The sequence below is a fragment of the Alosa sapidissima genome, chromosome 12 (genome assembly GCF_018492685.1).
Source record: "Alosa sapidissima isolate fAloSap1 chromosome 12, fAloSap1.pri, whole genome shotgun sequence".
Lineage (NCBI taxonomy): Eukaryota > Metazoa > Chordata > Actinopteri > Clupeiformes > Clupeidae > Alosa > Alosa sapidissima.
The window spans coordinates 5,766,363-5,782,440 of NC_055968.1; the positions used below are offsets into that span (position 1 = coordinate 5,766,363).

At 39.9% G+C, this 16,078-nt stretch overlaps 1 protein-coding gene across 4 annotated transcripts in view; it reads right to left on the reverse strand.

The window, feature by feature from the left end:
* Positions 1-6,331: 6,331 nt before the first annotated feature.
* nlgn1 (neuroligin 1) overlaps positions 6,332-16,078 on the reverse strand; it is a 203,201-nt gene continuing 193,454 nt past the window's right edge. For all 4 annotated transcript variants that reach the window (XM_042057468.1, XM_042057470.1, XM_042057469.1 and 1 more), the window contains 3 exons: positions 12,101-12,313; positions 9,633-10,422; positions 6,332-8,140 (listed from right to left, as the gene is read on the reverse strand). In XM_042057468.1, coding sequence (XP_041913402.1) covers positions 7,327-8,140; positions 9,633-10,422; positions 12,101-12,313 — 1,817 coding nt within the window. In that variant the 3' untranslated portion in view covers positions 6,332-7,326. The remainder of the gene's footprint in view (positions 8,141-9,632; positions 10,423-12,100; positions 12,314-16,078) is intronic.

The window sequence follows — 16,078 nt, forward strand, 5'->3', positions numbered from 1 at the left end:
CAAAAGCCCATGACACAGGCTGAAGTCAACCGTAGGTCTGTCGATGTGCAATATCTTGAATTTCCCCTTGGGGATCAATAAAGTATCTATCTATCTAATAAATATCTAAATCCAAATTCTTTGACATTTTTTTTAACAGTAACACAAATAGTTACTTTCCCTGGTAACGAGTTACTCTTATCATAGAGTAATTCAGTTACTAACTCAGTTACTTTTTGGAACAAGTAGTGACTAACTATAACTAATTACTTTTTTAAAGTAACGTTCCCAACACTGGTTGTTCTCCACACTGTTTTTTTTTAGCGTGAGAGATCATAGACCAGTTGCACATTTGGATTTTGTTATTTGTTATCATGTTAATTAAACACAATGCCAAGAATGCGTCAATAGAATGTGTTACGTTTTTATGTGTCAGATGGTGGGGATACGCGAGCCGAGTCAGAATGTAAAAGGTGGTCCGTGAGAAAAAAAGTTTGGGAACCGCTGACTTAAGCTATAGCATAATTACCCACTTTACCTGTCTGAAAATCTGTAAATATTTGTCACATTACTTGTGAATAAGGTTTGCAAGTTTTATGTTATGTTACGTTACAAGAAAAGTGTTAATAAAACATCAATAAAAATGATTGTCAAAAATTACTAAAATGTTTGTTGTATCTTATTGATTTAGCATTTTTTCTTGTAAATATGAGTGTGATGATGTAACATATTTATGCTAATTTTGGTACATTTGCTGAAATTTACACTTGCATGGAAACAATATTAGTTGTTAGAGCCCTAAATATAGATTAGCAACATAAAATAAAATACACTTTCATAATAATAAGGGGTTTAAGTGAAGTGTTACCAAAACATTTCTGATCTAGTGTCACTAGTGAGCACTGAATACTTTCAGTCACATGGAAATTCACAGCTCTTAACAATCAAGAGGTACTTGCACAAAAATAAAATAATACCTCTATGTACCTTACTAGTACATATTCTGAAGTACTCCATACCAGTAGACCTGCCCAATTTTAGTGAATTTAAAATCACTACTATTTGTGATTTGGTCTCCATATGCATTCTTATAGAACAGCTGGGGGAATCCTCAAGCCAATGAGGATGGAACATGTTGAAGTATTTATAAATGTTCTTAAAACCTCAAGCCTGGTGTCCTCACACACAAGGGAGAATTTGAGCAAGTTGTGATGAATTAGCAATCCATGCAGAAGATTCCACATGGCCTGGCATGGCCTCCATCAATGTGAATGAGTCAGAGGACAGTGAAAAGCATCTACCCTCGACTCATCGGCAATGCAGAAGACTAGCATTCACCTCAGAGAATGTAAACAGTATACTGTACATCTATAAGTGGGTGTTCCAAGAGGATAAGTTAACCTGTGGGCATACTGTACTAACAAAAAATATATCCTTCTTTATATCACATCTGTGTCAATGAGGAAATAAAATGAGTTATTGGCCAAAATACAAGAGTACAGCAGTCCGAACGAGTTAAAAATAGAATAGAATTTATTAAAGATGTTAAAATGCTCAAGAAAGCCATGGATGTCATGGAGTCCAATGCAACAGAGAATTACTGAAAGGCAAAGGTCTTACATTTACAATGGAAATGACTTGTCCTGCAGATTCTACTTGTATGCTGTGAGTATAGAGGAGAATTCACAAATAATGTAAATGACCCTTTTTAAAAAGCCATAGCCAAAGAGACTCAATTAAGGGTGTGCGGTCACTGGTATAGTACTGACCTCCAGTATTACAATTCTATAGTGAAGACAATATTGTTTTGTACAGGTTTGTCTGAAAATATTAGTATTAACAGTTGATATTTCAATGTAATGCTCAGATCCTCAGAGTCTTTAAAGATGAAACATATAAGAGATGGCGTAGGTCAGCTTCTCATTCTTTTCTTCTCACCAGTTTCAAAGCATTGCAGTTCTGACAAGATGTTTAGTCAGATTCACATAATATGACACTGCACTAGGTGGAACAAAGTTATTCAACATTTCTATTTATAAAACATTGCTTAAATACATAGCAATTATCTCTAGCTGTAAAATCCTTGCAAAAATGGCCCAGGGATAAGCAGGAGATCAAACAGTGCTGGTAAATGAAAGCATGCTTATCACAGGCAAAAAAAGTGTTTGATGTTCCAAAAGCACCATAATGGGAAATGGCAAGACATTATCAAACGGGATTTGAACTCCTTTTTCTACAGGGGTGTCCTTGGTCAGAAATGTGCAGAGTAAACAGCTGCATGTTTACTCCCATCCTTTGTCACAGCGTCAAAACCCCATGCCAGCGTGTAAATGTCAGGTCTTAATAGTCATTTGTTATTAATTGCTCAATGAGTCTTAACTCCTGAAATTAACAGCTGAAGTTGTTTACCAATTTGGGAAATGCCATCTCATCTGTTAGATGGAAACACAAACTCAAGATGTTGAGAAAAAAATCTTGTAAACAAAAGGGACGAATGAGGTATCGCTACTGTGCAGACAAAAATGTTTACATTAGTTATCTATGTGAATGGTATTCAGAGAGATTTAAGGCTTCTTTTCAGATGCAATGAAGCGTTGCAAAACTGCTAAGGTGTTGTTTTTTATAATTACATTTTCTATAGTATTGTGAATGAGGTCTATCTGAATAGTTTTATTCTAGTGTGTTGCTTACAGATAGGCAAGATTGGCTGTAGTCATTTGGCGCAAAAATCAAATGGCCTCTCTACATTTTTGCAGAAAATCATTGTCATGCACTGATAAAAAATGGATAAGGATATAAATCAGTCGACAGATTCTCTTTTTTTTCTATCTCTGACTCATTTCTGTAGAGACCTTCAATGACACTGCACATTTTTTCTTCTCAATGCTGACAATGATCTGATTCGGACATTTCACACAATATGGAACGCGTCATGTCATCTAATACAATTGTGTTGTGTGCCATATCACAGATGTGACGAGTACACAAGTACGAGTTAGACAAAACATACAGTACATCTGTCTGGTGTGATTTCAGGAAACCATACTGCCCTGCCTCATAGTTTTCCACCTACCAAAAGGTCAGTGTTGAAATGGCTTCCACTTTTTATAATACAATGTATCTATAGTAATCATAATCGCCCATCATATTTTAGTTAGGGATGCACAATATTGGATTTCTGCAGATATTCATGTATGCTGATATTTTCATTTTAGTCGATTACCAATATATACAAATATTTTTCTCCTTTGCAAGAATACATCTATTACTCTTATTGTGATAGCCTAGTTGTTGCATATATGGGCATAAACATTCACTCTCATTCATTCTACCCTAAATGTAAACTTTAAGAAAAAATTACATTCACTAAAATGAACAATAACAAATAAATATGTAGGTCTCATCCTATTTGAATAGACTTTGTATGACTCTCTCTGAAACCCAAATAGGTTGTACCGATAACTAGTCTTGCTGATTCATACGCCAGGAATAACTGTAGAAATGGTCATGTCTGCTGATAATACAATTCTTAAGCTGTTTTCTGCTGATACCGATGTCGTGGAGGTAATATTGTGCATCCCTAATTCTAGTGTTGTAAAACAACGTAATGGTCGTAAACAAATAAAACAAATCCAAATTATAAGAGCAATATAACTTTTCATTAGTAGTTGATACATTTTGTATTGGTGGACAATGGACATACAAGTATACTGTAGGTAGATCCATCACCAAGGGGTTTTGCTCAATTTTACTTTTTAAAATGACACAGGATATATGACTATCACTTATCTACCACTTCAAATGTGATGTGTGGAATACAAATGGTATCCCACCCCTACTGGTTTAAAATGAATGTATGGTGGATTGTACAAGGTCCATTGTCCGAACCCTTCTTTAATAGGATTTGAGGAAAACTCCCCCTGTGACTGCACAACAACTGGGAGGCTGAGCAGCACTAACTAAATCAAACATGGGCAAACTCAATTCACACGTGCTGTTAGCTGTGAGCATCCTCATTATCAGATTAGATGTGTATTCAATCAAGAGAAGGACAATAAAGAGCTACAGTGATATTATTTCAGCTTAATAAAATCATTTATTGTGCTCCAGAAGAGTAATCACTATTTAACCAGAAAAAAAGACAAATGACAAATAATCTATATTACAACTGCCTCTGACACGGTGCCCATTTCACACAACACTTTTTTTGACAGAACGATTAGCATATGAAGGTCATAAGAGTAGAAAACAAACAGAGAGATGGCTGTTTGGTGTCTTAGAAAAATGGCACTCGTTGCATTACATTCATTCATTCAAAATCGTATCCCTTCTGTACGTGTCTACCAGGGAGGAATGAGACTCGGAGTCACTCATGTCGCAGAGGTGGCCCAGATATCACCTCAGCCTTACATGCAAATGAAAAGATGAATCCTCAAAGTCCCCCTCTTCACCACCACCACCATCTCTGTGAATGGCTCATTAAATTTTAACATTGTTCAAAAGCTAGTTGCGTTTAGACTGAGGGGACCATGGAGAAGGGATTCTGCATATTCATAACTGCATTGATTAGGTTTGGAGGCCGCAATGAGACAGCGTGTTTCTTTTTGTGTCTCTGTGTATGGGGGTGTATGTGTTTCAGAGAGATGAGTGTGTGTGTGTGTGGTTGTATGTGTGTCTTGGGGGGTTGAGCTCTAAGTATGAAAGTCATTTTCGATGTGGGCAGGGCGTGAGTGCAGGTGCGCTCATCTTGGACTGTTTACAATCCTCCTGCGATGTGATTGAGCGGAAGGGGGGATCAGAGGAGAGCTTGTTCGGCTCATGAACATCTTGTTTGGGACCAGCAGTGTGTCTCAGGTCATCTGGTGCTGCAGGAAAAGCTGCATAATTCGTCCCTTCTGTCCTCTGCCTTCCATCTTTAACCACAAAGCCACAAATGAGCTACAGTACTTGATTGGGAGAGCCTAGATTTGTTTTAGTTACATTTGTCATTTAATATTGGCACTTAATTGTGTTGCCACCTTGATCAATATTAGACATGTGTACTTACAGTGCACTAATAACATTGAGGGCAGATGCCACATATGATATGCCACATATGATATTTGACAGTGATGATTTCATCAAAAAAATCATCAAAAAAAAAAAAAAAAAAAAAAAAAAATGTTAAAGTAAGCACTTTTTGTGTGGAGATGACTTTTTAAAAAAATAAAAATAAAATAGTATCTCTCTTCATGATAATCAGGTAGCGGGTAGCGTTCTGATTAACTAAGAGAATTATGGAAATAAAAGGGATTTGTAGAGCCAATATAATGAAACAGTAGATAGAGTACAATGTTGTCTGGTCTAAATTCTTTCGACTTTCATGCAACTGAAACTGACAGAAATATCTTGTACCGGTTTCTTGGGGCTACTGAGTGGAGCTAATGGTCAAATTCACCAACAGTTAGTTGTGGGGATGTGTAGCAACATGCCATAAGGCATAAATTACATGACAGACCTTGCTGAGGCCCAATGTGAAATCTCATACACAGTAAATCCACAGGGTCATTGGGATAAAAACAAAAAACTCTGAACAAACATTGGCAAATGGCATTTACTGAGAAGAGACCATACTTCAAAGTTTTTTTGTGTCCATGTCTTTAGCATTGAAGCAATGGCTACAGATCTGCTGCTCTGATCATTAGGATCATCAGGGCCCCTGGTTCCCTCACTGCCAGGTCTCCACCTGCTCCGTGTTTCAGGCACGATGCGATGAGAGACACTCTAATGCACAGTGTCAGCAGAGCCCCAGCCTTGCTTCAATTACAAATTTATGAGCATTTAACTTTAAATGTCACTATGGAATGTACTCTGTGAAGGAATAACAAGGAAAAGTAACAAAAAAGTCCATACAGCAAAGCAAACTCACAACAACACAAAATATACCATTCCCTGCAAAACACTCATTCTTTTATGGTCCTGGGCATCCATGGTGTGCTGAACAGAAATAACAATAATGAGAATAAAATTAAAAAAAACGCCAGAAACAAAAAAGTGCAGGTAATTACTTATCTAATGTAAAGTGGTCTTTGACTATTAGCAAGAGATGAAAAATAAAATAATGATATGTTTTTAAAGAACTATGTGTGGAACGAAAAGAGTACAATGAAAATCCCAACCTTTGGGAGCTCAAACAGCAAGTGATTCACCACTATTAAAAAGTTTTACCAACACACATTGTACAAAACTAGTCCTTATAACCATGTTCACTCAAGCTATGGTGTATGCACTCTATTTAGCCAGTCCCCCCCCCCCCCCCAGTCCCCACCCCTAAACAATCCTGACCCAAGTTTATTTCCTGTGTCAGAATTCTGTGGGTTTGTGAGCCAATCAGAACAGTATTTCTTCAAAACAAATCCAATGGGGATGGAAATTATTTTTTTTAATTATGACTTAATCAGCAGAACAGCCACCAAGCAGATAAATTGTCATGCGCATCGTGCTAAAAATATCCAGGTTCCCTTTTGTCTGCCAGTTCTTGGTATAGACAGCACTTGTGTGATGAAGCTGCATCTGCCAGAAAGAATATGACTCCCCCCAGTAAGTTCCGCTGGCAGATTTAGAGTATCGCTGCCCTAGGAGGGCTTAAACAGCATTGGTGCTTTGTGTACATATCTAGATATGTAAATAGGTTCTATACAATAAATCTGTTCCCCAAAAATAAATTGATGAAAGGTATCCAAGACATTGCCATGAATGTCTCCATTGTGCATATTCCTGAAGAGCTCTTTCCCTTTTCCCACCTTTATGGTCCTTATTCCATATCTTACAATGCCTCGTCTGTTTCCTGCAGGGTTACACATGCCTGAATTGGGTAAGCAGCATCTCCTCTCTTCTCTTGAGAGTGTAATCTAGAGTGCGATGCCTCAGGAAAACAATATTTTCTTTCATTTACAAAGGGCCTCCCACACTTCCTTTTGTCCTCCACCTCCTTGGATTGCTCAATTGTAATCCGAGGGTAACATCTCTTGCCAGAAAAGGAGTCTGGCATAGTCACAATGCTGAGTACTTTAAAAAAAAAAATTATGAATATCTTTATTTGTTTTCCATTTTTTAACTGAAATATTCTTCCACGTTTCTCTTTAAAGTTTCTTTCCTTTTAATATAAAATGGTACTATCTGTCCCAGAAAAATCCCTATAATTCCTATGAGTCATATTCACAGGAGTGGAAATATTCCACAGCTTGCTTTCTTCACTCAGTGTGTTGGCTCCTGTATTTGTGTGTGTATTTGTGTGTGTGTGTATGTGTGTGTGTTAGTGTGTGTGTACATGTGTCTGTGTGTGTTTAGCTTGCAGGGTCCCACAGGCTATACCCTGGTCGTGGAGTGTGAGTGTGGATGGGGGTGAGGCAGCGTGTTGTTCTGTCCGCTTGAGAAGGTGTTGAAGGAGTGGAGGGAAGTGAGCCCTGGCATGGTGTTGGGGATCATGGTGATGGTGTTTGGCGTCATGAGTGGTATGTCGTCTGGCGACCGTCGCATGGCTAGCGTGTAGTCGGGCGGGCAGGCAGTTCTCAGAACCACCTCGTGCGGATGCATGGCGTCACACTCGTGATCCAAGTCTGTGTGCTTCATCTGCAGCGACATGATCTCCTCCTCCTGCGTGTGCGCCAGGTCATTGGCCGTGTTGCGCTGCGGGCTGCAGCGTCGGTGCACGTCGTGCCGCCGCTTGTCCTTCTTGTAGTAGAGCGCGGCGAAGGCCAGGATGTTGAGGAAGAGCAGCGACGCGCCCACCGCGATCGTCACGCTCAGCTCCGTGGAGTAGTCGCGCTGGTCCACCTGGAAGGGCTGGCTGTCCTGGCTCTCGGTGGGGAACGGCGTGGGGTTCGGCCTCTTGGTGTTGACAGGGATCTTCTTTGGTGTTCGCGGAGTGACCTCTGGCGGTGGGACCTTGGTGGTCGTGGAGATAATCTGTGTGACCTCGTTCAGGCTGTGTAGGTGAGGAACCAGCTCCAGCCACAGGTTGACCTTATTGGCACGGTAGTGCTCCTTGACCCGGGGCTTCAGGCCGATGTGAAGGTACAGCTGGTCCTTCTGGTTGTACCGTGACCAGGCCACCTCCTCAAAGCGATTGGGTTTGGTGTGGATGAACTTGGTGTCTTGGGGAACGGGCTGGTTGGGGTCTCTAGAAAGTAAACACAATGTCCTGTATGAGCAAACAGCAGCAAGACACGGCATACGCTCATATAGAAAAAAAGCTTAATTGTTGATTGATTGCTGTTATAGTAGCACAGAACAGCTGAGCGTATTCTAAATGACCCTCACCATCACATTGAGAACATAAAGCTCCCATGTTCTCTGTATGAACTTGTAATTGACATTTGTGTATGCATGTCATTACAGTGTTGGATGGCCCCAGTGGGCACATATTACAGTAGAAAGAAGCAATTGTCCTCCATCCATCGTTTCCAGAAAATAATATAATTAGTGGCAAGAACACATGCCTTGAGGCAAAACGGTAAAACTCTTTAATATTCTTCCAGTGAATATTACAGGCTGCTGACAACTCACACTGCTTAATTAACTTGTCTCTGAGTGAAGAGATGTCATGTTTGAACCTTATACAAATTGATTTTCTGTCATGGTTTCAAATCATTATAAATCCCATCAGACAGCTCACTTGCTCAGGTGAAAGTTAAAAAAGCTTTGAGTGTGTCTACTTTTAACACCTTACTAAGCATAATGGTACAATTAAAGCATTGCCAGCATGACATCACCAACAATGTTGGAAAAAGACATCCGTTAACATGTTAGAAAGCTTTCATCAGTACCAACTGGACTGTGTGGGTGATTGTATGTATGTTTGCAAGCTTGTATGTTTTTTAGATGGGTAGCTGGCTTTAGCGCAAAACTCCATAATGCTTCTTTAAGGTATGAAAAATCTTAAAGGTTGTATCAGCGATAGCAGGGATATGTCACTTCTGTTGATGTTCAAACAAAACAGAGAGCTAGCTCGCTACTCCCTCCCCCTCCCACCCGTGCAATTGAAACTCTCCTAAATGCGCATCTCGTCGGTTATTGGTTGAAACACTTTATTTTGCCTTTGAGTGGTTGCCAACCCTTGTTGGTAGTAATCGTTTTTGTGTACAGATCTCGGAGCCTAGGCTGCCTACAGAGACGGCCTACAGCTAGTGGATCGTTAGGATTAGATGAATGTGATCATTTATGTTTGGGCCTTTTTTGGTCCTGAAATCGCTCTTACAACCTGTAATGTTAAACGGATTGGCAGGAAATTGGCAAATACACACAAACTACCCCAAAGTCAGATGAAGGCAGTAGCAATTTCCAGGGAATTGTTTCGACGGGCTTAAGCATCCAGAGACACATCAGTGATTTCTTTGAGTGGTACCAGTTATTATAGGTGTAGGACATTACACGCCTGACAGGACTGAGCCGAATTTGGAGCCTTTAGATAATTAGCCTTCCACTTATGTCATAGCCAGCAACAAGTGATACAAACATGAATCTGTTTTTATGCTGTGATACTACATGCAGTAATTCTTTTAATTTGCTCAAATTACATTTCAGAGCAGTTTCCTGGCAACAGGTCAGGTACATAATCCATTCATAGCCTGATGTCTACAAAAAGTGATGGCTAAAACAAATAACACACTCACCCAGTTTTAGCAAAGTTTGTCCAATACGTCATTACCACAGCGCTCAGCATAACATCATTCTTTGAGAAGTTGCATGGGAAGAGCTCAGTTGGTCCAATCATGGGCAGGCCGAACACATATGGGATTTCATCGCCATGGGCTGCGTCTGCCCAGGGCGGCACCTGCTCTGTCTGGCAGTGATGGTAGAAGGCGTAGAAGTAAGTGGGAGACCCGAAACTTGAGTGGAGATCCGCCGTGGCCACAGCTGGGGCCACCCACTGGTGGTCAGTAAACAACGCAAGTAATGTCTTTCTCCGCGTTTCCGGGTTGTGTCTGTCTGCCCAGTCTGTGTACATGAACTTAATTGTCTCTCGCAGGATGTCCTTGCCCTCCGGATAACCATAGAGGTCATCAACGAAACTGGAAACGGCATAGTCAAAGTCGTTTGCCTGCACACCATTCTCGTTGTCCACGATGAGCTCCACAAACTTCAGACCTTCACCTTGGTTGACCCCCAGCATGATGTCATAGTTGAGGAACTCACCCTGCTCCATAAGGATCTGTGGATCATCTGGAATGACGTCCCCATCGATAACAGGTCCAAATGCTATGTGGTAGCGAGCAGGCTGAATGTCTTGGTCCACTAGCTCTTTATAGTGCTTCCTCTGCAAGCACTCTACCAAGTCCACAGTGTCCTTCAGGTTGCAGCCCACCTTCTTGGCCAGCATACGGGCATATTTAGCAGGCTGGAAGCTGACCGCCCAGCTGGACAAGGCTGAACCGCTCTGTGCTATAGCTCTCTGAAAAAGTCCTGCAGAGAAAAAAGGGCTATTTAAATGGAAGAGTTTATGCCATTTTTAATCACAATGAATACATCTGGTGTGGATCGAATTAGAGACGGAATGAGAAGGGAATATCTTATGTTTTTCTCCGTCAAAATTGAACAACTCCCTCAGGTAATGTGTCTTTCTGAGCACAGAAAATATCATTAGCAATTTAGGGAAGGTCCCTCTGGTTTGTTCTCTTTGTTGTGCAGCTCTGCGAATTGTTGAAAACAGTTCTCTGCTTCCATTTACGGATCAAAATAGCCTACCTTAGACGGCAGTCAATCATGTACAATACTTTTAAAGAGATGAGACAAACAATTTAGTTCCAGAAGGAAATTACCTGTAGGATTAAGACCACTTTTGGTTTTTAAAGCTACATCAAATGTTTGCCTTAAACTAAGACCTTGGTGCTCATATTGCAGTCTTGTTTTAGCACATCCTTTTTACACTGTAAGAACATGGGTTATGGAAGTCCAGTTAGTGTTACTATCAAACAGTTTTACATACAACTCCTTCAGCGTGTCAGGGGGCATTAGATCAATAGATAATCACTCACTCAAGTGCCCTTGGTATGACAAAAACAGATGCAATATTCCACTGAGGTTAAGCAGACACCATGCAAAGACATGCAGACGATGTGGAGATGAAGAGAGGGGTAAGGTGAACTAATCCATGTTGCTATGACAACCTGTAGGATGTTAGGCATTGAAGCCGCTGAAATATGCTTCCGTTTGTGACTGCAAGATCCTTTGACTATAACTTGACCAGACTTAACTATACCAATCATAAAAAATTCAAATAAAATCAAACTAAAAAAATAGCTAACTAATTTGATTTAATATTAAACATGTTAGACACCACAACATGCAGCCTTAGCAGAGTTCTTGCATATGCAAACTTCAGGTCTAATCACAGAAGATAGCCTACTGTAAATGACCAATAGAAATGTCCTGTATTTCTTGCCATGTTGTTTAATACATTTAATTCTACTCTACATGGTATATTATGTCCCTCTAGGTAAGCATTATGTCCACTGGAAACAACATTTATGTATACAGTAAATTAATTGCATAGCCTATAAAATCAGTATATGTTTAACTCATTTCTGTCTGTTCCAGGCTGGCCCAGCTGTTCATTCTGTATTGACATTTTGGATCAAGACAACCTAATAACAAATTAGATTCTTTGCTTTGGGGTTGGAGTACTTGGGGTTTGATAGTATCATCTACACTCAGCTCTGCACAAATATCAATTTCATGCTGATTTAATTGCATTCTAAATTTGACAAATTGCTATATACTGTATTTCCAAAACTCCTTTAACTTTTAACAAAATGTTCGACATAAACAGATTTCAATAAAATAAATTAAATTTGATAAAAGGACACAGGATAACATCCCACAGGGCATTGAATGTGTGAGTCTGATATATCCTATGCAAAAATATTTGAAGGTTTTAAATAAATTTAAACTGAATGGGTTGGGCAAAATGCAAAACAGCTAATTATGCATGCAAGCAGGTCAAAAACACACAAAAACACATTATGCACTGTCTGTCCCTGGCATTTAAGAAAGCTTATTTCTGTGCACCAGGCATCAATCTGTAACAAAACTGGCATGCAAACACCCAAATTTGTGAAAAGTTGCAGCCTCTGCATTATACCTTTGGTTGAATTGCTCCAACGGTTACCTTCAGAATAATGGGATAGAGTCAGGAGGTTGACGCATGAAGCGCCAGCCCCTGATCCAAATACAGTAATGCGCAAAGGGTCACCCCCAAAAAAAGCAATGTTTTCACTGGTCCAGCGTAGGGCTTGGATTAGATCCAAAAGGCCATAATTTCCCTTTGCAGCTTGGTCTCCTGTGCTCAAAAAACCTGAAAGACATAAAAAGAGGAACAGACTGAATATGCGGAAAAACATCTCACACTCCCATGAGGAGGAAAGAAAACCACTCTGCGTAAAACCGTCTCCAAAAACATAAACTTAAAGCTTGAACCTTTACAAAGAATTAATAATTGAAAATGCTGCAGTGTAAATACAAGTCAAAGCTAAATGTATAACCAACAACAGCAAAACACAAACTGACAAAGCAGTTCAAGCTGCATAATTTCTAACATTATTTAATGTATATATGCTTTACATTTGCAAACATTTGTTATTGCACATTGCTATTTCACAACTGGTTACCACTCTTCTTCCAAACAGGCCTTGTTTAAGGGAAACAATCACAAAGGAAACATGAAAAATACAGAAATCTCCACAGATTGTATCTCTGACTTTGAATGCCTGGTTACTGACCAACAGTTTAAACAGTTCATTAACAGTGGTGATATTTTTTATGTCCTCCAGAGGTAACCAGCATTTAATAGTTGTTTGTAGCAAAGTACTCACAATTGGTCTGACCTCCCTTGACAAAACAAATAGAGTCTAATGACATAATTAACAGAGGTTGAAGCCTCATTTGCAATGGCCTGCTGGTAACAGTACACTTAAGGGGAATCCTTTCTTGAGCAGGAAATAATCTCACTGGAGAGATTTAAAAAATAGTTCCGGTACAATTATTCAACTCAGTACCACCAAGAGGTCTCAAAATACATTTAAAACACAACAATAAGCCTGGTGTTTGTTGATACCTTTCTGAGCGTCCACTGGTTGACAGAATGACTTCATAATACATTCCCAAAGGTGTAATATTCTGTTTTATTAGATTAAAAAGCCAACCAACATGGGGCTCACCCGCCACTGCTCAGCTTAATTGTAAGTCATCATTGCAGTTTTATCCTACGGCTTTTCAAACTCGGTGTAGCCCAATTAGCAAGACAACAAATCAATTCTCCCTAAAGACATCAGAGGAAAATCACTGATTTAGTCAGATGAATGCTCAGTCTCTTGATGGTCATCCTTTGATATGCCTGGCCAGTGCTAAACCATTGCTTCTTGGGAATAAACTGTGTCTCAGCAGGATGCATTCTCACTTTGGACATCAAGACACAGGGTAGCTATTCTATATTGCTATAACTGAAGCACACTCAATTTCATCAAGTAAAAACACAAAACCAGTGACATGTGGCCATGTGTACTAATTATCCCATACACATGACACAATGAGAGCGAAAGGGGTGGCAGACATCAGCTTTGGATCTGCACACAACCCTGCATTGGCACCTTTTTAATTGAGTTTTTCCATTTAAATTGAATTAATTTATTTTTGTTTCTACATCAAAGGCAGATAGATCCCTGAGAAGCGACAGCAATCTACCAGCACGTGTTTAATTGATTCCATTTAGCCGAGCTGAGCCAGAATGGAGTGGACATCAAAAAGAGGCCAGGCACGGACCTCGAAAATGATTAACAATCAGATGCCAGTCTGCCTGCCACTGGTGCCCGTGGCTGAGTACAGCAGAGAACAGATTGATCTGAACAGGTGGGACTACACTCATTGTGGAACATACAGTGCCCTCAAGAGGGAAGACAAATGGATTCCCTTTAACCAGCAACTGACAAGTGTAGTCTGCTGAAAGTAGTGTAGTCAAGTAGTTTGCTTGCTATGCTTGCTGTGTTTATCAGAATTCATAGTTCTGCCAATGCTACCAAATCCCTCTCCAAGGTGAACCAGGGCATTAGCAATAAGCTTATCTAGTTGCTATGGTGATGCTGATAAGTCGTATGGTTGTGATATGAGGTAGGCCTACAGGTGGCCCATGTTCATTTCTCTGTGAATAAGAAGAAGCACTAGATTCTGAATGATAGAGCAGGTAACAGACAACATGTATCTGAATGTAACACTTTGACATTGCATTACAATGCAGTCCCTTTTCATACTTCTTGATATATTACACACAAGGTCTATACACCTGACTTGCACCTGACAATGCAGTATGCATTCTAGCCAAATATAGTTTCATATGGGAAATTCATCAGACAAACAGATGCAGTTTGCACAGTCAACAATGCACCTCTGCTGACCTATCTGAATATGTCTGTAAAGAGAGACGCACACAGGACAACATGATATCACATTTGAGCACAGATTGAGTCTTATACGAGTACATTGCCTATAGACAGAGAGCTGTGGCAACTGTTAAAAATCCTATAGTCTCTCCTCTGTTCAAGGTTAGGCATCAGGGTACAGCAACAAAACCAGCCAAGTCCTTAAAACTAATCTATTGTGATGTCTGGTACCCTTTCACACCACCCCAAAAAACAAATGGGCCCTGGGTGTGCATGTTCCTAAATATATGTACTGTGATCAAACAGAGGCAGACTCATTTCTCACCAGTGCTGTTCTCAAACATCATTTAGATCTCTGGGCCTTGCAACTGTGACGGGACTCATCTGTCCCAAAGTTAGGCTCCCTCCCAGGTCTATCACTTCTCGTGCAAAAAGAAGTGAAAGGAAAGAGGGAAATGCTCTAAAATAAAGGAAATAAAAGACAAGGGAACAGGCAAGCTACTCAACCAGAACCAGTGATACCCATCAGGCAGCAATTGATAACGGCTCTAAATTCAGGCATGTAACAAGGACTGCCTCCTGTGGTGACTGTTGGTAATGAAACAATTCAAGTCCCCCTTCTCTTACACTGTTTTTATGTTTAACTGGTAAAAATGCAACAGCTCCTCTGATTCCTGGTGCATTCAATTTGACATCCCCTTTCCGATTTAATGCTCTGTAACACATACATCTTAAAAACGGCAGCCCAAGGCAAAATACATCCAATTATGTGTCTCCATTTTCCTATATTCCTTTTGCTTTTTCTTCCACACACAGAACACTAAGGCAGCATGTGTGCCTAATAACAAATAAAATCAAATTAAAATCCTCATTTTTATGTTTAAAGCATCATCTTACACAATTGAAATATTGCTAAATAACACACACACACACACGCACATTTATGCACACAATGGTTACTTCTAGTTTATTACATGAAAAGAAGAATACAGCTAGAGGCATTGCTATGGAAAGGCCTACAAAGTTAACTGTACATTTCAATAATACAGGACATTATTAAATAACCACAACACTGCGTCTAATGCCAGAGTGTATTACTTTGCATAATATGAAATGTGTAAGATTTTCAATATAATTTTTGTCATTCCTGTTTCTATCATAATTAAAGCTTCCTACTTGCTAATATGGTGCACATGAATGAGCTGTCCTTTGACAAGTATTACACTTTACACAAATGACTGCCAGAGTTCACTACCCAACACCACTTACTACAAATATGCAGATGACACAGCCATAGTAGGACTACTTACAGACAACAGTTCCATCACAGCTTACCACCAGTTCATCACAGATTTTGCACTGTGGTGCTCTGATAACTACCTCCAACTCAACATTGACAAGACAAAAGAACTGGTCATTTATGCATCAAAATCACCCCCTGGACTCACTCACATCATCATCCATGGCCAACCAGTTGCACAGGTCAGCACTTTCAAATATCTTGGTCTCACCATTGACAATAAGCTTAACTTCAATGAACATGTCACCATCACACAGAAACGTGCACACCAGAGACTGTATGCCATACGCAAACTAAGATCACTGTATGTTGCCCCCCCATCTCCTTCTGCTACTCTACAAAAGCATCATCCAACCCCTTCTACTCTACTGCTCCCACTGTTTCTTCA